Here is a 23,268-nt window from a genome sequence, read left to right as displayed (position 1 = left end):
TCATTCGGTCCCGGATGCTGGGAGAATCACATATTTAAATGAGGCTGGCTCATTTAAATATGCAGATCTGGTTCACACCCAGTGAGGGCGAGATCCAGATCACATTGCCGCATGAAATTTTGTTAAATCTCGTGAGGCGTTTCGAGCATCACAAATCACGCGAGAGGCCTCTGGCAAGATTCAACAGCCTCGCCCCGGCACCAAGTCGGGCGCGACAAGGCCGCTGAATCATGCCCCTAAACTCCAGAGGGCGTTGACATGAATGTTGGGTGGGGAGACTTTCAGAGTCCACATGAACTTCTCACAGTATTCCTCAATAAGTGAGTGACAGCGAGAGGCTCCATGCCCTTAGACATGAGGAGATCAGCACTTAACATCCCGTGGACTTCACTTATTTCACTGGAACCGTGCAATTGGCCAGTGAGGTCCGAAGCTCAACCCCTGCTCTTTGCTCAGTCAGCCACTCTCAACCGGGATGGTTACGACAATCGTCATGCAGGCCCTCTGCTGGACAGGGGCACTTTCTCCTTGAGCACTGTGGGGTTATGTGTGCAGTACCTGTTTGTAGCATGCCAAAAGAGGGCAGCATCAAGGCTGCAATGAAATGAAATGAAAATCGCTTATTGTCACAAGTAGGCTTCTAATGAAGTTACTGTGAAAAGCCCCTAGCCGCCACATTCCGGCGCCTGTTCGGGGAGGCTGGTACAGGAATTGAACCGTGCTGCTGGCCTGCCTTGGTCTGCTTTAAAAGCCAGCTCTTTAGCCCTGTGCTAAACCAGCCCCCCCCCCCGTGATGACCTTCACGGTCAGAATGGTGACACACCTGGGGCGTCACTCTCCGACCCCCCGCCAGGTCGGAGAATGGCCGTTGGCCGCCGTGAATCCCGCCCCTGCCCCCGCTGAAGTCTCCGGTACCGGAGATTGGGCGGGGGCGGGAATCGGGCCGTGCCAGTTGGCGGGACCCCCCGCTCAATTTTCCAGCCTGGATGGGCCGAAGTCCCGCCCAGAAATTGCCTGTCCCGCCGGCGTAAATCAAAGCTGGTATTTACCGGTGGGACCAGGCGGCGTGGGCGGGCTCCGGGTCCTGGGGGGAGCGCGGGGCGATCTGACCCCGGGGGGTGCCCCCACGGCACAGGCCCGCCCGCGGATCGGTATGGTGGAGGCGGAAGAGACTCTCCCCACTGCGCATGCGCGGGAAACTGTCGGCGGCCGCTGCCGCTCCCGCGCATGCGCCGCATTTACGCGCCAGCTGGCGGGGCAACAAACGCCATTTCCGCCAGCTGGCGGGGCGGAAATCCCTCCGGCGTCGGCCTAGCCCCTCAATGTTGGGGCTCGGCCCCCAAAGATGCGGAGCATTCCGCACCTTTGGGCCGGCGAGATGCCCGTCTGATTGGTGCCGTTTTTGGCGCCAGTCGGCGGACATCGTGCCGTTGGGGGAGAATTTCGCCCCTGGTGGCTACTGGAGCCTGCGGAAAGATATCCATGCCTGTAAGGATGAGGGAGAGATCAGCTCCCTAAACAACGTGCCTGTGAAGGTTTATTTTCTCCTCTTTTTAATCTGTCCTAGAGCCTGCACTGTCACGCTGGTGTTGTTTATTGTGCTTGTTGATTCTCTGCTTCCTCCAGGATTCAGTTACAGCAGCCATGAGCTGGTCATTGTGTGTGCGGGATGTGCACCCAGTATTTACCAGGCACTTTGCTATAAACAGCATGAACAAAATAAGCAGCTCATTAGCATGGCAGAATAAGAGCTCCAGAGCCTGGGAGCTAGATACAAAGGAATACAGAGTCCACAAAATCGGGCTGGAAACAAATCCAGAGAGCTATATCTCGAAGCACCATTTCTTATAATTTGATGGATAATTGTCCTTTGATAATCAAGTCGATGTTTGCCATCTGTACAATATTGCTTCATTATCTGCAACTTCAAGACATCAATTGTAGCCTCATTAACCAATAGGTGGGGAGTCTATCCTTGCCACAGGCAATCAACAGAAATTTAGTGATAATGACGCCTCAATATCCCGCCTGCAGTACACATTAAAACATTCCCAGATTTGAAAGTAACTTCATTCCATATTTACGTGCCTCTGAGCACCATTAAAATTACCAATATACCCAGATGACCTGAAAAGCATGGGATTTTCACATTCAAAAAGGACCGATACTGCTTTGCTTGCGAGAGTGCATTTTTAAGCAGATCAGACAACTTACGACTTTAAGTAGGGTGCTCTTTCTAAGGGCCAGTGCAGCCTCGATGGGCTGAATGGCCTCCTTCTCACTGTAGATTCTGTGATTCTATCTGATGAAAGTTGCAGAATCGTCAACGTACACACATCGTTACTGTCAATTATTCACGTGTGTTTTAAATGGACCATCGCTTGGCAGTTTGGAGCTTTTGAGCACCTTTAATTTAATTTTTGCAACCTGCTTAATGTTGTGACAGTGAGGGCCATTTGCCAGGTTTTAGCAATGCTTTGGCCACCTCCCACAGACAATATAATAGGAACCCTGGATAATGACAACACTTTAAAGGCAATTCATGTACCTTAAGAATAGTCAAATGCTTAAATTGGACAGATCCCTGATAATATCTCATTCCAACTGCAAAACATCATCACTGTTGCAGTCTCCCAGAATGTCGGAATCTTAAAATATCTTCCCATGACAAAGTACTGCTGCAGAGTGTTCGGTTAGCGAGTAACATCCACATAGACTGCGAATTGGATTAAGATGCATGATTACCTGACACTAAGTGCCATTGAGGCAGGCAGCAAGCAAACGCTTGTACTGTCTGCTCCTCTGAATGATTGCGGTGTGCAGCCCAGTGCGAAACCTGCTGCTGAATCACTCAACAGGGAGGCTTAGAGCAAGCATGGACCTCTTAAAGGCACCCTGCCCCCTCCAATGAGGAGCCAAACTCAAAGCATAAAAGCTGCTGCGACTGTCTTGGGAAGGGTTGGCTGGAAGATCTGGGACAGCAACCGGGGCTGGGCAGGCCAGCACAAATCAGTCGCTAGCTCTGGTGAAATGGAGGCACCTCACATACAGCTTCTGCCTGAGGCGGAGGTAGGAGACATGTCCCCTAAAGAGCTCGGTGGCTACAGGCCTTTTTATGTATTCTTCGCCCTCTGCCTGCACACTTCGTTCCCTCTGTGCTGTCTGTGTTCCACTTCCAAGTCATGTTGCAGACCCACAAATGTGGCCCCTGTTACTGAAGCAGGCTTTCTCATGACAGGCCAAACAACTTCTCTGGCCTCCAGATCAAGATCCAACAACAGTGAAAATCCAGAGAGTTTGCCAAAACCCTCTAGTAACATCGAACGCGGCGCTTTCACCAATTCTGTACCAGCAAAAGAATCTCCGGAATATTGTACTTCACCTGGATTGGATTGTTGATGCACTATCAATTACGACGAGACGAGAGTCGAGCGTAATCGAGGTTTATTTTTTTTTATTTTTAAAAATAAATTTAGAGTACCCAATTATTATTTTTTCCAATTGAAGGGCAATTTAGTGAGGCCAATCCACCTAACCAGCACATCTTTGTGTTGTGGGGGTGAAACCCACGCAGACATGGGGAGAATGTGCAAACTCCACACGGACAGTGACCCAGGGCCGGGATTCGAGTAATCGAGGCTTTATTAAGCAGAGATGTGTAGCCTCCTGCAGCTGCTGCCGAAATGGCTGCAGCTCGGTGAGCACACACATTTATACTCTGCCTACTGGGCGGAGCCAGCAGGCAGGGATCTACACCCCCGTACCTGTAGTACAGGAGCCTTACCGTACTACATCTCGTATGTGATTATATACAACAGTGGTGACTACCACAATTGTTAACCCTTTAAACAACACTAGCTGGACGATAGGGTTATTTGGGGGTGGGGGTGGGGTGGGGGGGGGGGGGTAGCGGGGGTGCTGGAAGGTTGGCGTTGTGCAGCTATGTTCGACTGGGACTGATGTAGAGAGGGCAGTCCACCAAAGTGACTAATCACGTGTCAAATCAGCGTTAGAGGCTGTTTGACGCCATGATCCAGAAACTCTTTATGCTTCAGGTGCATGTGTGGCATCCCCACCCTCGAGCCCTTATAGTCAGGGTGGCTGTACCGGATATGGGCGGGAAACATTCCAGTCAATAAAAGTTTTGGGATTCTGCAGCGCCAGGTTCCACTGCTCCTGTCTCAATATTATCAACCAAATGTTGCATATCACCTCAGTGTGTTGCTGAGGCAAAATAAGCACTCCAAACGCAGGAGGATTGAGCCTGGGGTATGAGATGCCGTGATCCTGTTACTGAATTAGTAAATAGAGGCCTGAACCAAAGGTCCAGAAACGTGCGTCCAAATCCCACCATAACATCTGACGGAATTTAAATTCAATTCATAAAATCCAGAATAAAATCATCAATGATAATCACGAAACTACCAGATTGCCGTAAAAAGCCATCCGCTTTACAAATGTTCTTCAGGGGAGGAAATCTGCCATCCTTAGCTGGTCTGTCCAACATGTGACTCCATGCCCACAGTGGTGTGGTTTATCTGCCGAAATGGCCCAGCAAGCCGCACAGTTCAAGGACAGTTAGGGACGGGCAATAAATGCCAGGCCGATGATGGTCACATCCCAAGAAAAGATAGAAAAAGGATGAGAATGGCAATCTCTCCAGGAAAGGAGAAAGGTGGCACAGTGATTAATAATAATAATCATCGTTATTCGTGTCAGATGCAGGCTTACATTAAACACTGCAATGAAGTTACTGTGAAAATCCCCCAGTCGCCACATTCCGCCGCCAGTTCAGGTACACTGAGGGAGAATTTAGAATGTCCAATTCACCTAACAGCACATCTTTCGGGATTTGTGGGAGGAAACCAAAGCACCCGGAGGAAACCCACGCAGACACAGGGAGAACGTGCAGACTCCGCACAGACAGTGACCCAAACCAGGAATCGAACCTGGGACCCTGGCGCTGTGAGGCAACAGGGCTAGCCACTGCGCTACTGTGCTGTCAGAGACCCATGTTCGATTCTGACCTTGGGTGACTGTGTGGAGTTTGCACATTCTCCCCGTGTCTGCGTGGGTTTCTTCCGGTGCTCCAGTTTCCTCCCACAGTCCAAAGATGTGCAGGTTAGGGGGATTGGCCATGCTAAATTGCCTCTTAGGGTGCAGTTGCAGGAATAGGGTGGGGGATTGGGCCTAGGTAGTGTGATTGTTTGAAGGGTCAGTGCAGACTCGATGGGCCGAATGGCCTCCACTCGCACTGTAGTGACTCTATGATTTTATGAACGATTGAGAGTTTTGAACTCAATCTGCAAAACTGAAAACGAGAAAGCTGACATCACAATAGGTGACCATGAAACTATCAGATTGTGGTAGAAATCTAAATGGTCCATAAGTGTCCTTTAGGGAAGGAAACCTCTTTATCCCGTCTACCACATGTGACTCCAGCCCCCACCAACGTGCTTGATGCTGAAAGGCCCAGGAAATCGGGTCAAAGTGTGACTAGCGCTTCAAAGAGATGGTGCATTACCACCTCCGAGACAGAGGTAGTGACTGCCGGCCTTGCCAGCTACTTCCACCTTGCAAGAATACATTTGTTGGCAAAGGAGTTGGAAGGAGAAATATGTAGCAGATCATTGGTTCTATATTGTAGAAATTCCATGTGAACACATTAGTTCTTGTGACATACCCAAGACTAATAATTGCTCATTTTGGCTATATAAGAACCAAATAAATAGGGAGCAGGAGTAGACCTTTTGGTCCTTCCAGCCTGCCCCAGCTGATATTCAATCAACACTTTCCTGCCCAATCCCCACATCTCTTCATTTCCTCAATGCCTAAAAACCTATCGATCTCAACCTTGAGCATGCTCCATGACTGATCCTCCTCCGTCCTCTGGGGAAGAGAATTCCAAAGATTCACAACCTCCTGAGTGAAGAAATGTTTCCTCACCACAGTCTTGATTGGCCATCCCCTTATCCCCTTTCCCAGACTCTGCAGCCAGGGGAAGAAGTCTCTCGGGATCTTACTTGGCCGGACCCACTCAGACAGCGGGATTTGGCCCTGCCTACTGGCGGGATTTTCCAGTCCCGATGAAGGCGGCACCACAACGAGATCCCCGACGGTGCTGTTAGCAAGCAACGGCAATGGACATTGAAGTCAAACTGGAAGATCCAGTTGCCAATGGTTAGCCACCTCCGCTGCCTGAGACCCCCAGTCGTTGTGGGGGGGGGGGGGGGGGGGGGGGGGGGAGCTCACAAAATCCCAGCCAGAGTCTTAGATGCTTCCATGAGATCACCTCTCATTCTTCTAAAATCCCAGTACCGGCCCACCCGGCTCAATCTCTCCTCACAGAACAACTGTCTCGTCACGATATTCAATTGAGTGAACCTTTGACATATCCGCTCTGAGGCAAGTATAACTTTCCTTGGGTACGGTGAACCAGAACTGTACACAGTACTCCAGGTGTGGCCTCATCAAAATCCGATACAGCATTTATTGCCCAGCCCTGGCTGTCCTATAGGTTTTAAGTCTTGACTTCTCAGCCCCGAACTGGAGTGGCATGGACATCAGAACTGGTTAAGGACAGTAGGTTTACTTCCCTAAAGGACAAGAGTGAACAAGATGGATTTTCACTCAAGTCTGGCAGCGTGATCATATTTAGGGTCTGCCGGCAAATGATTGGCTATCAAAGTTTGTCATGCTGAGGTTTGAACAACCCAAGGCACAATTTTTTGGGTCCTTTAGCCATGGGTGCAAATCCCCTTATGACCACTAAATATCACGAGAAGGCTATAACGGGATTTGCGGCAGCGAGATTTCGATTTGGGATCTTCCCTGCCCCCCGCCCCGCCGATGGCATGATCGGGGTCACATCCAGAAAGGGTATATTTACATGTATTTAAATATAATTAAACGGCTTTATGCCTTAACGTCCGGCCCCATGGAATGCAACACGCGACAGGTGGAACTGCGCCTCGGTTTCCTTTAACATTTGACATCTGAGATTCTCCAGCCCGAGATAAAAAAAGTAACCCGGGATATCTTTGTGTAAGCGGGTGACTTTCCATTTTCCTGCGCGCCCTTTCTGACGCTGGTGACTGAATAGGTCAATGACGGAGAGAATGCCAGCACATGTGGCTTTAAAGACAAAAGGGATTCGCAGGCAGATTAGCACAAGTCAGTTGCGAGGAGCTGTCTGTATCGAGGCTGTGTTTGTGCTGTGCAACCTGGAGCTATCCCTTAAATAGTAACCAATCCATCGAAGAAGAGCTGTTTTAGCACATATATTGTGACAGAACGGGAACATGCGCTCGAGTCCTGAGCTGTGATAACCGCAGCTGTTTCTGAAGGGAAGCTTCTCTCCCTCCTCCATCTTTCCACCGTTAATCTGTCGAGGTCTTATTTCTGCTAAGGGGGCAACGATAGTTTTTTGAGGCAGTCGGAGGCTGTCCCACAATGAGCCTCTAACCATTCTCCCCCCCCCTTTCCCTTTTTTTTCTTCAATGTTGCAGTTACTACAAACAGTGCTAACCCAGAAGGGATCTGCTCCAGAGACAACAGGAGGCGAAGGAGTTGCCAAATCGGAACAGCCTGCAGGTAGGCCTTGAATATCGAGCTTGGCCCTTTTCATTTAAAGTGGCAAGAGAAACTGCCAGCTGGTCATTTAAAAGCGCCTTCAGCGGGGAAAACATGTAATGAACACCTTTAATCTGTGTAGCGGTCTCTGGGTCCTCGATTCTCCTCGCTAAAGGGGGCTGACATGATGGTGAGTACACCGCAGGTCAAAGGCTAAGAAGTAGATACAAGGACAAATGTCAGGATCTATGTATGAGCGCCAGTGCTGTAATGCAATATTATTAAGCAATTTATAACGAGGCAGTGTATTGACAAGCTTTGTTATGTATTACAAGGAGAGGTCATTTGTCACAAATATAACCTGATTCAATCAGTTTTTAATAATTAATATTTTTAGTTCAAGCTCAGGTGAATGGGTGTCTCACTTTTTGGTGCCAATTCTCTTCATCTCTCCCTTTATGGATAAGGATAGTTTTCTCAGCCACCCAATCTGGGATTTGATAGGATTTAATATGTACTTTAACTTTGCAAAGATAAACTAAAAAAAAAAAATCCTTTCAGATTAATGAGATCAATCGGTTTTATTCTCGGTACTGCTTCCAACAATGGGAGACATTTTTCATGACCAACGTGCGCGGCCTGGCAACATTTCTCTTGTGGGGGCTGGGATGGTGCCGGCAAGTTATTCGACTTTGTGAGGCATCACCCGTACACGTACCCACTGTCTACACCGTCTCCATAAGCAACCTTTACAGCAAGGGGGTGCTGGATGGCAGATTTTTTTCCCTCCTTCCCCTTGGGGAGGGGGGTTCCAGTGGCAGACAAGTCAGCCAAGGTCTCCACTCCTGATGTTGCTCCTGTAACTCCTCCTGGGAAACAAATAATGTAAATGGAGATGAGGTGAGGACAGGAGTGGTGTCCCTGATGCTTGAATAACTTATCATTCAAGGGATCCCAAGGTCACATCTCAAAAGTGACCATTAGGATGTGGGCTATTATCTTTGGACACGTAGGCTCACACACAAATTTATGGTCCAGGCGAACACTCTTTTCCTTCGGAGCTGCGGGATTTCCAGGGAGTCTCTGCATGTTGAAAGGAGAAGGTTGAATCCAGCCATTGGAGGGATCCTCATCAGTAAATCCCCTGGCTTGAACCTCCTGCGTGGGTTTTGCACCGTCACCTTGCATAGAAAGGTGGAACGCGCTCAGGGCACTCTGTACCCTTCTCATCTCGAGAATATGAAAAAGCGACAGCAGAGTTCTTCCCAAATTTTTTCTAGGCATCATTCCATTTGAATGCCCCAGACGTCTTGTGACGCTAGAGTGAAAATATGGGGACGGGTCCGATAAGGATGGGGGGTGGGCTTTATCTGCTGACCAGAGAGGTGGTGGTGAGGGCGGGGTTGTGGTCGGTTGGGTTTGGTAGGAATGTTTAAACAACGGGGTCATTTTTTTTTTTGAAAGACACCTGCCTTTTCACAGGCCTTTTTTGCAACAGCAGCGAGCAGCTCTCAACAATTTTGCCCAATAGACCACACGCTCGACAGTAAAGGGGCCTCACAGTTGTTAACAATGTCCAAGCTCCACTGCAGCCATTGCTACCTTAAAGCACCCGATCTCAAAATCCCATCTTGGGACCCCACTAGGGTTGTGACCCTTGATGTGCAGATACTACTAAAAGTGCAAAAAAATGATTCTCAGGGACGATCCCAGAACTGGGAGGTTATACCTATCAAGAAAGATTGAATGGGCCGGGGCCCCTTCCTCGTACAGGATGACCTGACAGACGCCATTAAATTTCAGAAAGTGTTGGACAGGGTGGATGTAGCGAGGATGATTCCACTTAGGGTGGATACCAGAACTAGGGGAGATAAGTTTACGGTGGCGATGACAGTGGGTGACAGATCATTGAGGGAGTCCAAATTGCCACGGCAACGTGCACCATTCCATGTATGTTGGAGAGTGGAGCTATGGATAGTGATTCCTGACCAGGAATCTCTCCTGCTCTTACCATCTGTCATTGGCATGTGTTGGAAGGATTTTCCCATAGTGAATGGCTCAGCCCCAGCGACACTACCCCCTGTGTCACAATACCACAAGATACACATAATAAGTACAACAGGAATTCAGGAGAAACTTCTTTCAGAATGCGTACTCACGAGGCGCATGGCATTGGTACATTTCGTGGGATGTTAGTTACATTTATAAAATGATTGGTCTGCAACTAACGAGTGCTTTTCATGACCACTGGACCACAAAGACCCGCCTGGACTCATTGTTGTAATGTAAGAAACACGGCAGTCAATTTGCACACAGGAAGCTCCCGTAAACAGCCGTGTGCTAATGACCAAATCCCCCGTTTAGTCTTGTTGATTGAGGGATGATTGTTGGCCGGGTCGCCAGGGAGAGCACCTACTCTCTTCTTTGAAATAACGCCATGAGATCTTTTAAATCCAGGAAGCAGGAAGACGCGGCCTCAGTTTAACGTCACATGCAAAAGACAGCCCCTCCAACAGTGCAGCACTCCCTGAGCACCACAGCGGAGTGTCAGCCCTGGTCTTTGTGTTCAAGCCCCGGAATGGACCCGATCACAGGACCTCGTGACGCAGAGCTAGGAATGCCACCCGCAGAGCCACGATTGGGAACGGAGTTGATGGTTTTGCTGATAGGATGAGATGGAGATGAGTGGGAGGGGAGGTTTTTACGGAGCACAAACACCAGCGTGTACGAGTTGGGGTGCAATGGCCTGTCTTCTTGTGTAATTCTAGTTCAGAGCTGTCGCGCGCACAAGGCTGACGTGCCAATCCAGCCCATTTGATGTTTTGTATCTGCACTGCTTTGTCGCAGGAGCTGGCCGGCACCAGAGTGGATCGAGCTGCCCACTGGCAGAGCAACCGTATAGCGAGCCACAGCAGAAGAAGGCAGAGGCACAGTCAGAAACCAAGGTAAGTGAGTCTGGGAGCACTGACACACTCGTGATAGGAACTCACTGAAATAAAGCTGCAAGGTTTCAAAGCTGTCAGGTTTTTCTCTCCCTGCCTCCCTTCTCTCTCTCTCTCTCTCTCTCTGTCAGTCTCTCTCTCTTTCTCCCTTTCGTTCTGCACAGTTAACTCTCTGGTAGGAGAGGAGCTGAAAGGCGGTGAGTGCCTTTCTTGTAAGAGATTTGTTCAAATTCCTTTCAACAAGCTGACAGACATGACCAATCCAATTTACATTGCATTTCACTTCATTGAGAGACTGATGTATAGATTCTTAAGTTAGTAATTGTCGCCTTTGAGAACATGCATTTAACCCTTCCCTTGTCGAATTTCTGTGCGACTGTACCTTGAATAAGAACGTGTCATCTTCCGCAACGCCGACTGCTCAGTGGAATCATGCGGGGCCCAAGCAGGCCTATCGGCCCATCGTGTTTGCGCTGGCTCTTTGGGCGAGCTATCCGGTTCTGATATGAACAAACAAATCAAGCTTGCTTCTCGATCCTTCTGCTGACCCATCCTGGGTTGTGACATGCCTTTTTCTTAAACCTTGACAGTGGCTTTTGTTCCTGACTGTGACATATGGGCGCTGCTACAGAGAGACGCCACAGACTGACAGATTGCCCCAAACCATGCCAGGAAAACAAACAGTTCATACGCTAGCTAAGTTGTATTGTACAGAGATACGTTACACTTGCTGCTAACCAGTTCACTGTGAAGGCTGAATGATATTCTTAAACTTTTGATTTCCTGACCTTGTTTTCCTGCAGTCGGAATCCCCCCCCGATTCCATTTCATCACGTGCCTATTTGTATTTTTAAACCCAGCAGCGAAATTGGTTTCACTAAAAATGAAGGAGTTCCACTCGGTCTCAGACTGATCGATGCCAGGTTCTTGTATTCTTCCTGATACCTCTTGAGGCCATTTAACTCTGTTTCCGAGTTTAGCTGTAGCTGCTGCTTCTACCCCATTGATATGAATGTGTTAGCCTAATGCATATGGTACTTTGTCCAGCAGATGGCAATTTAAATTCCACGAGGGCACATTGTGAAATTCAGTTCAATAAATCCGAAAAAATCTGGTTCAGCAAAATGACAGTGAAATTATCCAGATTCGTGTAAAGGTCTAGCTGGTCCACAACCTGTTGTTAAGGGGACCTGGTCACATAACCTGCACTCATACCTACACACTTACCTATAGACACACCTCCACACTCGCACACAACCCCCCCCCCCCACACACACACAGATACACCCACAAACACACACATACGCAAATACACCTACACACACCTACTCCCCTACATACACACACACACTACATACACCAGCTACACATGCGAACATACGCATACACATACGAAATACACATCTACACACACCCCTACATATACACCTATATACACACCTACACACACCTACATACATATACACACACACACCTACATACATATACACACACACACACACTTATGTACCCATATGCACACTTAGGTACACACACCTACATATACACACCTATGTACACACCTACACACACCAACATACAAACCTACACACAAACAACTACACACACACTTACCTATACACACCTACATATACACTTACATACACACACCTACATACCTACAGACAGACACATCTACACACATGCCTACATACACACACCTACATACACACCTACACACACACATCTACACACATATACCTACATACACACACCTACATACACACCTACACACACACATCTACACACACATGCCTACATACACACACCTACATATACACCTACCTACACATGCCAACACTCACACCTACATACACAGACCTACAAACATACACCCACACACACACACACACACACATCTACACACAGACCTACAAACACACACATCTACACAACTTCACACAGAATTATTACAGCGCAGGAGGCCACCATTCTGCCGATCATGTCTGCAGCAGCTCTCTGAATGAGCAGTTCACTTAGTGTCATTCTCCTGCCTTCTCCCTGTACCCCGCCACATTCTTCATTTTCAGTTAACAGTCTAATTCCCTTGAATGCTTCGACTGAACCTGCCTCCAAGACACTCTCGGGCAGACTTGCTGTGTGAAAACTTTTTTTCCCAGATCCCTTTTGCTCCTTTTACCAATTCCTTTAAATCAGTGTTTCCTCGGGCACCACGGTGAGGCAGTGGTTAGCACTGCTGCCTCACGGCGCTGAGGTCCCAGGTTCGATCCTGGCTCTGGGTCACTGTCCGTGTGGAGCTTGCAAATTCTCCCTGTGTTTGCGTGGGTTTTGCCCCCTGCGGTGATACACCACTGTACTTCCCTTGCATTGTACATAGTTATATAATAGTTGTGTGTAACGTGGCCCTGTAATCCTGTGTATTGTACTGTGTATTGTACTGTAGCTCTGTAGAGGTTCGGTCACCTGTATGTAACCTGACCTGGCCACGGAGAGCTCCGCCTTGGCCACTCCCCCGGGAGTTAGGTATAAGACCCAGCTTCTGAGACCTGACCCATTTTGTCTGGGGTCGTCGGTGTCGGGTAAGCTTCCTATGTAGTGTATTAAAGCCTTGGTTAAAGTCTCACATGTCTTTGTGGTTCTTGACGCTTAGTGCATCACCCCCACAACCCAAAAGATGTGTAGGGTAGGTGAATTGGCCACGTTAAATTGCCACTTAATTGGAAAATATGAATTGGGTACTCTAAATTTAAAAAAAAAAAATTTAAGTATCTGTGTCTTCTCACTCAATCCTTTCATGAGTGGGAATGGTTTCTCCCTATCTACTTTGTCCAGACCCCTCATGGTTTAAAATAACCTCTATCTACTCTAAAAGGGGTGCAGGAGCAGAGGGACCCGGGTGTATTTGTGCATAGATCATTGAATGTGCCAGGACAGGTAGAGAGAGCATTAAAAAGCATACAGTATCCTGGGCTTTATTATTAGGGGAATAGTATACAAGGACAAGGAGGTTATGCTGAAGTTATACCACACACTAGTTAGACCTCAGCTGGAGTATTGTGTACAGTTGTGGGTGCCACACATGGGAATGTTGTTACTACATTGGAGAGAGTGCAGAAGAGGTTTACAAGAGTGGTTCCATGAATTAGAAACTTCAGTAATGAGGATAGATTGGAGAGGTTGGGACTGTTCTCTTTGGAGAGAAGAAGGCTGAGAGGAGATTTGATAGAAATGTTCAAAACCATGAGGGGGCTGGACAGCGTAGATTGGGAGGAACTGTGCCTGCTTGTCAAAGGACCCAGAACGAGGATTTAAAGTCATTTGCAAAAGGAGCAGTTGTGACGTGAGAAAATACTTTTTCACACAACGAGCGGCTTGGGTCTGGAATGCACTGCCTGGAAGTGTGGTGGAGGCAGGTTCAATCGAGGCATTCAAGAGGGCATTAGATGATTATTTGAATTTTAAAAATATGCAGGGGTACGGGAAAGAGGCAGGGGGATGGCACTGAGTCACAATGCCCATTTGGAGAGTCGGTGCAGACACATAATGCGCCAAATGGCCTCCTTCTGCGCTGTAACTATTGTGTAGAGTCATAGAGCTTTACAGCACAGAAAGAGGCCCTTCAGCTCTTGTGTCTGTGCCAGCCAACAAACACCTATTTACTTGAATCCCATTTTCCCACACTTGGTCTGCTAGCCTTGTGTGTGATGGCATTTCAAGTGCGCATCTAAATGCTTCTTGAATGTTGTCAGAGTTCCTGCCTCCACCACTCTTTCAGACAGCGAGTTCCAGATTCCCACCACCCTCTAGGTGAAAATGTTTTTCCTCAAATCCCCTCTAAATCTCCTGCCCATTATCTCAAATCTATGCCCCCTGGTTACTGACCCTTCAACTAAGGGGAAATGTTCCATCCTACCTACCCTATCTATGTCCCGCATAACTTTGTACACCTTGACCAAGTTCTCCCTCAGTCTTCTCTGAAAACAACCCCAGCCTAACCAGCCTCTCTTCACAGCTGAAGCGCTCCAGCCCAGGCAACATCCTGATGAATCCCCTCTGCACCCTTTCCAGTGCAATCACATCCTTCCTATAGTGTGGCGACGAGAACTACCCTAGCTGTGACCTAACGAGCATTTTATGTAGCTCTATCATAGCCTCCCTGTTCTTATATTCTGTGCCTCAGCTAACAAAGACAAGTATCCCATATGCCTTCTTAACCACCCTATCTAGTGGATAAGGTGGAGCTAACCTACCGGACAAGCGGGAAACTGTTCAACCTCTGACGCCTCCAGGCCAGAACCAAGACCACCCCAACCTCTCTCATCGAGATGTAGTATGCAGATGACACCTGTGTGCTCACTCAGAGGCCAAGATACAAACTATCATCGATGCATTCGCCAAGGCATATGAGAGAGTGGGCCTCAGACTAAATATCCGGAAAACAAAGGTTCTCTACCAGTCCGCTCCTGACACACAAAATTGCCCCCCGACCATCAAAATCCTTGGACAATGTGGATCATTTCCCATACCGCGGGAGCCTCCTCTCGACGCAAGCAAACATCGACGATGAAATCCAGCATCGACTCCAATGGCCCAGTGCAGTCTTCGGACATCTGAGGAACAGAGTGTTCAAAGACCGAGACCTCAAACTCAGCACCAAGCTCATGGTCTACAGAGTAGCCGTGGTCCTCGCCCTCCTGTATGCACCAGAAACAAGAAGAATGTACAGCAGACACCTCAGATCCCTGGAGAGATATCACCAATGTTGCCTCCGCAAAATCCTGCGAATCCCCTGGCAGGATAGACGTACCAATGTGAGCGTCCCCTCCCAGGCCAATATCCCCAATATCGAGGCACTGGTCACCCTTGACCAGCTGCGATGGGCGGGCCACATTGCCCGCATGCTCGACACAAGATTCCCCAAAGAAGTGCTCTAGTCCAAGCTCTGCAATGGAAAGCCATCACTAGGATGGCAGAGGAAGCACCACAAGGACACTCTGAAAGTCTCCCTAAATAAATGTAACATCCCCATCGACACGTGGGAATCACTTGCCTTAGAACGCACAAAAAGCATCCCCAAAAGCATCAATTACCTCGAGCAGCACAGGATGGAGCACACGGAGGCCAAGTGTGAACAGCGGAAAGATAACGCAGAGTCCAGAGCGTCCCACCCACCTCATCAAACATCACCTGCCAAACCTGTGGCAGAGTCTGCGGATCCAGGATTGGACTATTCAGCCACTGCAGAACCCACCTCTCCGGAATAGAAGCACGTTATCCTCGACGCCAAGGGACTGCCCAAGAAGAAGATCTACCTATCCTGCTGGCTTCAGGCATCTGTGGTCCTGGACCTCACAGTCCCTCTGGTTCTCTGTACATCCTAGTGTCCTACTGTTCATCATGTATTCGCTTGCCTTGTCAGTCCTCCCAAAATGCATCACTGCACACTTTTCAGGGTTAAATTCCATTTGGCACTGTTTTGCCCACCTGACCAGCCCATCGACATCGTCCTGTAATCTGAGGCTTTCCTCCTCGCTATTTACCACACCACCAATTTTCGCGTCATCTGTGGACTTACTTATCATAACGCCCACATTCACATCTAGATCATTAATGTACACTAGAAACAGCATGAAACCCAGCACCGATCCCTGCTGTACACCATTGGACACAGGCTTCCAATGACAACAAGAACCTTCGACCATCACACTCTGCCTCTTGCCACTAAGCCAATTTTGGATCCAATTTGCCAAATTTCCCTGGATCCCATAGACTCTTACCTTCTTGATCAGTCTCCCATGTTGGACATTGTCAAAAGCCTGACTGAAGTCCATGTAGACGGCATCAACTGCTCTGCCCTCATCTACACACCTAGTCACCTCCTTGAAAAGTTCAATCACATTTGTTAGACAGGCGGCGAGATTTTCTATTTGTGCTCCTGCCAGAGCTGAATTGCACATGATTTGGGAGCGCAAATCACAGAGATATTCGGTATCCTTCGCCATCCAAATTCATGCATGGCAAGGAATACGAGGGGATTCCCGCGGAATTCCGCTATTGGGCTGCCATTTCTGCTATTGGGCTGCCATTTTGAACGGGTGTCCCAATAGCGCAGTCCCATTGCTGGCCACTGCCACCCCATCCCCCCCCCCCCCACACGTCTCCCCCCCTCCTCACACCATAAAACAGCCCCCATCCCCTTCACCACACATTGCAAAGGAGCCTCCATCTCCAGATTTCCTGGGTGCCCCCCCTTCCCCCAAGTACGGGGGAGACTTGACCTGCCCTAACCCCCCCCAAGGACCACTTAAATAGGGAGACCACCCCAGAGGCCTCGTTATTAGGTAACTAGAGGGACCTCACAGAGGGAACCCCTAACTACAGGGACATTACATAGAGAGCCCCTAACTAGAGGCAACCCTCCAGAGACCCCCTAAATAGGGAGACCCTCCACAGGGACCCTCCAACTAAAGAAACTCTACAAGGACTTCCTAACTAGAGGGACCCCACCAGATCCCCCGCCCTAAGGTATAAGTCAGGACCCCCCCCCCCCCAAGGGTACAAGTCAGGAGTGTGATGGAATACTCTCTACTTGCCTGGATGAGTGCAGCTACAACAACACTCAAGCACGTAGCTCTATGCCATCCAGTACAAAGCATCCCGCTTGATCGACACCCCATCGGCCATCATTCAACATGCACTACCTCCAGCACCGACGAACAATGGCAGCAACTCACCAAGGCTCCTTCAACAGCACCTTCCAAACCTGCATCCTCTAGTACCTAGAACGGTAAGTGCAGCAGATGAATGGGAACACTACCAACTGCAGGTTACCCTCCAAGCCACAACCATCCTGTAACTTCAATGTCGCTGGGTCCAAATCCTGGAACTCCCTCCCTATCAGCCACCTACACCATGTGGACTGCAGTGGTTCAAGAAGGCAGCTCGCCACTACAGCATTTTGAGAGGCTGGCCCAAGCCAGCAACATCTATGATCCAGTAAAGAATAAAAAAAGCAAAGCAAGGGCCCAACATTGACTCCTGAGGAACTCTGCTGCAGATTATCCTGCAGCCTGGAAATTATCCATTAACTAATGCTCTCTGTTTTCTGTCTCTCAGCCAATTCCATATTTATGTTGCTACTGTCCGTTTCATTCCGTAAGTCACAAATTTGCTCGCAAGCTTGTTGACTGTTACTATATCAAATGGACTTTGGAAGTGCAGGTACACCACAGAAATAGCATTTTCCTCATCAACTCTCTGTGTTACCGCTTCAAAAATCTCCAGCAAAGGACGGCACGGTGGCACAGTGGTTAGCACTGCTACCTCACAGCGCCAGGGACCCTGATTCAATTCCAGCCTCGGGTGACTGTCTGCGTGGAGTTTGCATGTTGTCCCCGTGTCTGCGTGGGTTTCCTCCGGGTGCTCCAGTTTCCTCCCACTGCCCAAAGATTTGCAGGTTAGATGGATTGGTCGTGCTAAATTGCCCCTTAGTGTCCAAAAGGTTAAGTGGGGTTTCGGGGATAGGCTGGGGCCCTGGGCCTAGGAAGGGTGCACCTTCAGAGGGTCAGTGCAGACTCGATGGGCCAAATGGTCTCTTTCTGCACTGTAGTGATTCTATGATTCTGAGTTAATGCAAAACGCTTTTCCCTGAAGAAATCAATGTTTTTTTTAAATTAACCCACATTCGCCCCTGTGACTATTAATTTTGTCCCGAATTATAGGGCAGGATTTACCGACGGACCTGCCACGTGTTTTTCGGCGGCGGAGGCACCAGTGAGATTACCGACCTGTCGCCGGGAAACCCATGCGGGACCTATCACGGCCATTGTTTCCCCACCACAGAAGTTAAACTAACTGGCCTATAATTGCTGGGCTTAACGTTACAGCCATTTTTGAACAAACCCTTTTGAACTGCAATTCTCCAGTCCTCTGGCACCATTTGAGTCTAAGGAATACTGAAAAATTATGGCCAGTGTCTCTGAAATTTTCACTTTAATTTCCCTCAGTATCGTTTGAAGCATCTCATCCAGTCCTGGCCTTATCCATTTTAAGTACACCTACCCACTGATTCACACACCTACACGCACACACCCACATGCTCACCTGTGTACACACCTACCCATCTACACACTCAGTCACGTGCACACCTACACACACCTACCACCTCACACATACCTAGGCAGCCACCTACGTACACACCTGTACACACAAACACCTGTTCAAAAATATGCGCACCGAGACACAGCTGCAGACCCATTTATACACACATCTGCACACGCACCTACACACTTGAAGAATCAAAATGATCTGTGGATGAAAGGATATGGATAAATGTCTGAGGTGAAACAAACATGGGATCCTTGGCGATGCAGTGGAAAAGACTAGTGACATCCACAAGACTCAGGTTGTGAAAACCTGAGTTACTGGTGGGGAGTTGGGAGGGTGCACGGCCGAAATAGAAGCTGGAAACACCGACAGAGCAGAGCAGCCTCTTGCAACCCAGGAGCCTTGGTAAAGACGCAGAAAAGCATGTTGACCCCATGCTGCCAGCGATGGATCCGACATCACAACCGCTCAGGGGCCGGAAATCTGGCATTGTCAGGGTGATTTGGAAGCCTGTGCTCTAACAGTCCATTTCGCTGTTGGATGCGACCATTTTGAATTCCACAGTTCTGCCTAAACGAGACGTCTTCAGTACAGTCAAAGCAAAATAGTGCAGATGCTTTGAATCTGAAATGAAAATGGAACATGTTGGGAAATACTCAGCAAGTCGGGCAGCATCTGTGGAGAGAGAAACAAAGATACGAGACTGAATCTTCTGGAGACGGCAGAAGTCCCATCCCACAAAACGGAAAGCAGGAGGTGACCTGGAAGACGCCGGCGACAGGACCTTGAGAGGTATTTTGCCAGAGGCAGACAATGAAGGACAGTAGCCCGCCCCGAATAGTTGCTGGCCCAGTCAGAGGGCCAGCACCTCAGAGAGCTCAACAACTCCACAGCTAACAATGGCCATTCCCGGTTCTGAAAGACCAGGATAAGGACGCTTCAATGGCGGGGCGCCCTAAAGGAAAGGCAAATAGGGTTCATCGACCCTAGGGCCAGGCAGAGAGATTGGGGAGGAGGTGGTAGCCACTGTGCACTATCTGCGTCACCAGTGCTGACTTAGTGCCCCGCTGTGGACGCTGGAGTGCCTGTAAAGAAGGATCACCACATCCCCCTTCTCCAAAGCGCACTGGGCAGTCACCAGGTTTCACCCAGTGCTCTCCCCGTGTGGCATTGGGCCCTCCCAGTGTGGGCAAAATTCTCACACAGGCATCACCTTTCCTGCCACTGGAAAAATGACCTGATGGCGGAAAGATGTCAGGAACGCCCCCACCCCGATGCCTTCCTGTGCCATTTTAGCAACGTCCTGTCACCAAAGGGCCTGGAAAATTCCAGCCACCATTTAGGGTCATTGACCTGCCGTCACACTTGGAGAAACTTAAGTGAGCATTCCCAAGAGGCGATCACTCCATCAGCAAAGGATGCAATCAGAGCCAGGGGGGGGGGGGATTAACACCAGTCATAATTTTGATGGGGTTGGTGGGGTGTAACATTTGTATTGTTGCATTTGTGTCGATATCCAGCTTCCAGTTCCACAATGGCCTATTAATAGTTGCTTATTACACCACTGACATCTCCTTTCAAGAAAGGTGCTGATAAATGTGATAAATAGCCCTTGCATTACCATAAAATGCCTTCCATTATTATGCTACAAATATACTCAGACCATGATATTTCTGACGCCATTCTGCGATTGCAGGACGTGAGGCTTGATTATTGTTCAGTTTGTAATCACTAGTAAAATTGAGTGGCGATTTAACGTTGGGTTGTAAATTCAGCCCCTCGCTGTGTAACACTGTCCCCGTCCTGAGTCACACATTGGCCTCTCCTTCTATTCTGCCTGTGACTTGCTTCAAAACGAATTCTGAAAGACCAAACTTGTGCATGCGTGTGTTGCTATGGGAACGACTAGAGCCTTGCTTCCACCCCTGTCTCTTCCCTTAACGCTCGGTGCCGTACTGCTATTTTAGAAAACATAATCTATTTTATGATTTCTCCTGGAAACAATTTTGAGCGAACCTTTGCTGCAAATAACAGCATAATGGGAGCAACTGAAATATCATTTTAGGTCGAACTGAACAGACTTTGATAGAAAGTTTGCACGCAAGTGAGGAATAACATATGTGCGAATGAATGGGATTGTCGCCTGCCGATCGATTAATTAGAGATTGGTGATATCTAGGAGTGAGCTACAAGAAGTGATCAATCAAATGGTTAATTTGTGATTATCGTACAAATGGAAGTGAGTGAATGGCAGTGTTTAATCACTGGCTTAATTAGGCCTTCATGCATAATTGGCAGTGAGTTAGGACAGCAAATAATTGATGGATTAATTAGTGTTTCAGAGATATCTGGGAGGGGGAGACAGGTAGTAATCTCGAATTGATGTGTTAATTAAAGATTAACAGATATGTGGGAGTGAGTGACAAGTGGTGTTCAATTGGCGGGCTTATTAAGATGAGGTGTCGTAGAGAAAGTAACAGGCACTAATCCATTGCACGGTTAATGATGTTCCAACCTTTGAGGAAGCATCGTGTGGCTCTTTGTCCTCTATTTGTTTGACCACTTTTGTTTGAAAGGCATATGCTTACCAATTCAGTGAGTACTTAACTGTTTACGCACTGTGACCGCAAAAGAACCAATAGAACAGGGTCTCGAATTTACCGAGGAAAGAGGTTAGCTTTATGTTACTTAAGCCGTATTAAGGAAAATAATAAGTTACGCACTGACTTTTGCACACAGACACACACTCGATATTCACACCCACACAAACACAGATTACAGAGCAGGGAAGAACAGGTTGGCCACATTAGAATCCATGAAAAAATTAAAGAGTATACAGTCTGTAGTTTGATGACTCAGCGGGTTTTAGGCAGAATTCAATGTTCTTGATGCTTCTAATTTAACGATGTAGACAAATAAGTTGGTTGTTATTCAGGAGATGGCAGTGCTGGTTTGGATTCTGCTATGACCAGGTGAGAATGGGCGAATAGGCTTCCCTCTGATACATCGCCTCGATTGGTCACGGAAAAGGTTAACGTTTCTTCTTTTTTACAAGGATATGCCTTTTGTAAATTAGAAAGTATTTAATTATTTAAACTGTGAGCAATAAGAAGCCAATGAAAGTAGGTTTTCCTGAGTCGAAGAAAGAGCAAATTTCCGATAAAAACACATCAAACATTGGGCCCTTATGCCGTCAATAGGACACACCCACCCGCACACACGCATGCATCAGAAATGAGAGGGGATTAGAGTCCAAAAAAAAAGTAATGCATGGTCAGTGCCCTTTGATTCTCCTCAAGGCATTGATTTTAAATCGCTGCAGCCAATTTAGGTTAGTTGGTTTCTTAGATGCGGTCAGATTTAGAAGTTGTCGCAATTATTGCAAGATCTCAGTTCATTGTAGGTTTTTGGTAAACTGGGTGACACGTTTATTCAAAAAAAGAGGTGGAGGGAGAGCAGCCCTCAACTTGTTTCTGTCGTGTTGGGTGTTCCGCTATATATACAAATGAGCCAACACGGTTGTAGATGGTATAACTCTGTTTTATTATTCTTGATAACATCTACTGTATACTGTGGTTCGTACTTTACCGGTCAACCTGTGGACCCAGCCCTAGCACTATCTTAGGGAGGCACTCAGCACATGGTGTATGTCTGAGTGGCACGCTGTGAGCTCTGTGCTCTGAGCTATCTCCTGCTGGAATGAGCGGGAACTGTGGTGTTCCCTATTTTATAGTGCGTGTGCTCTCACTGGTGATTGGCTGTGATGTTGCGTGTGTGTTGATTGGTCCGTCGATCTGTCCATCAGTGTGTGTGTGTGATTGCACCATGATATGTTAATATGAATATCATGACATCCCCCCTTTTCACAAGAATATGTGCCTGTATGGTAATAAATATTGGTGTGTAGTGAGTGCAGCTGAATATGTGCGTGCAATATCTACAACATGTACATGAGGCTAAACTATATACATAGGAAGGTGTCAGGTGCAACATAGCAACGAGGTTGTACCACAAACAAAACAAGTGCAATCATCAAATATCGAAAGAGAACTCCTGGAACGACAAAAAGAGAAAAACATTAACATTGTTGCATAACAATTCAGTGAGTCCAATGTGCAAACAGGCTCATAAGTCCAGCCTGGTAGGTGGGTGACAAATTTGGGTTGACTGCCTCAAGGGTGGGTCAGGATCCACGGCTGAGGAATGGGCCTGGCCACAGGCGATAGAGGAATAGACATAGTGGCAGGAAGCTCCACGAAGTCGACATCAGGGACAGCAGGAGGGCGTGGCACCGGTGCATGATCAGGTAGCGAGCGCGGAAGCAGCCGAAGGGCCCGCCGATTACGCCAGCGAATGGAGCCAGCAGGCATGCAAACCAGGAAAGAGCGGGGAGCCACGCGGCGGAGAACTTCGGCAGTTGCCGACCAGCCACCTTCTGGTAGGTGCATGCGGACATTGTCTCCAGGTGCCAGGGCAGGAAGATCAGTTGCCCGAATGTCATGTGCCACCTGCTGAGCACGCTTTCTGCTTTCGCATCCTTTGCAGTACTGGAGCATGGTCGGGTTTAGGAACATGAATGGACGGTACAGTGGTCCTGAGGGAGTGACCCATCAACAGCTGGGCTGGTGAGAGGCCTGTGGACAGTGGG

The 23,268-nt window shown here is 48.3% G+C and overlaps 1 protein-coding gene across 9 annotated transcripts in view; it reads left to right on the top strand.

The window, feature by feature from the left end:
* Positions 1 to 23,268, top strand: part of caskin1 (CASK interacting protein 1) — a 733,094-nt gene that overhangs the window by 637,494 nt on the left and 72,332 nt on the right. For all 9 annotated transcript variants that reach the window (XM_072481603.1, XM_072481604.1, XM_072481602.1 and 6 more), the window contains 2 exons: positions 7,509 to 7,593; positions 10,420 to 10,517. In XM_072481603.1, the coding sequence (XP_072337704.1) occupies positions 7,509 to 7,593; positions 10,420 to 10,517 (183 nt within the window). The remainder of the gene's footprint in view (positions 1 to 7,508; positions 7,594 to 10,419; positions 10,518 to 23,268) is intronic.

The sequence above is a fragment of the Scyliorhinus torazame genome, chromosome 17 (genome assembly GCF_047496885.1).
Source record: "Scyliorhinus torazame isolate Kashiwa2021f chromosome 17, sScyTor2.1, whole genome shotgun sequence".
NCBI lineage: Eukaryota > Metazoa > Chordata > Chondrichthyes > Carcharhiniformes > Scyliorhinidae > Scyliorhinus > Scyliorhinus torazame.
The sequence above is the reverse complement of the archived record's forward strand: the minus strand, read 5'-3'. Positions and strand labels throughout refer to the sequence as shown.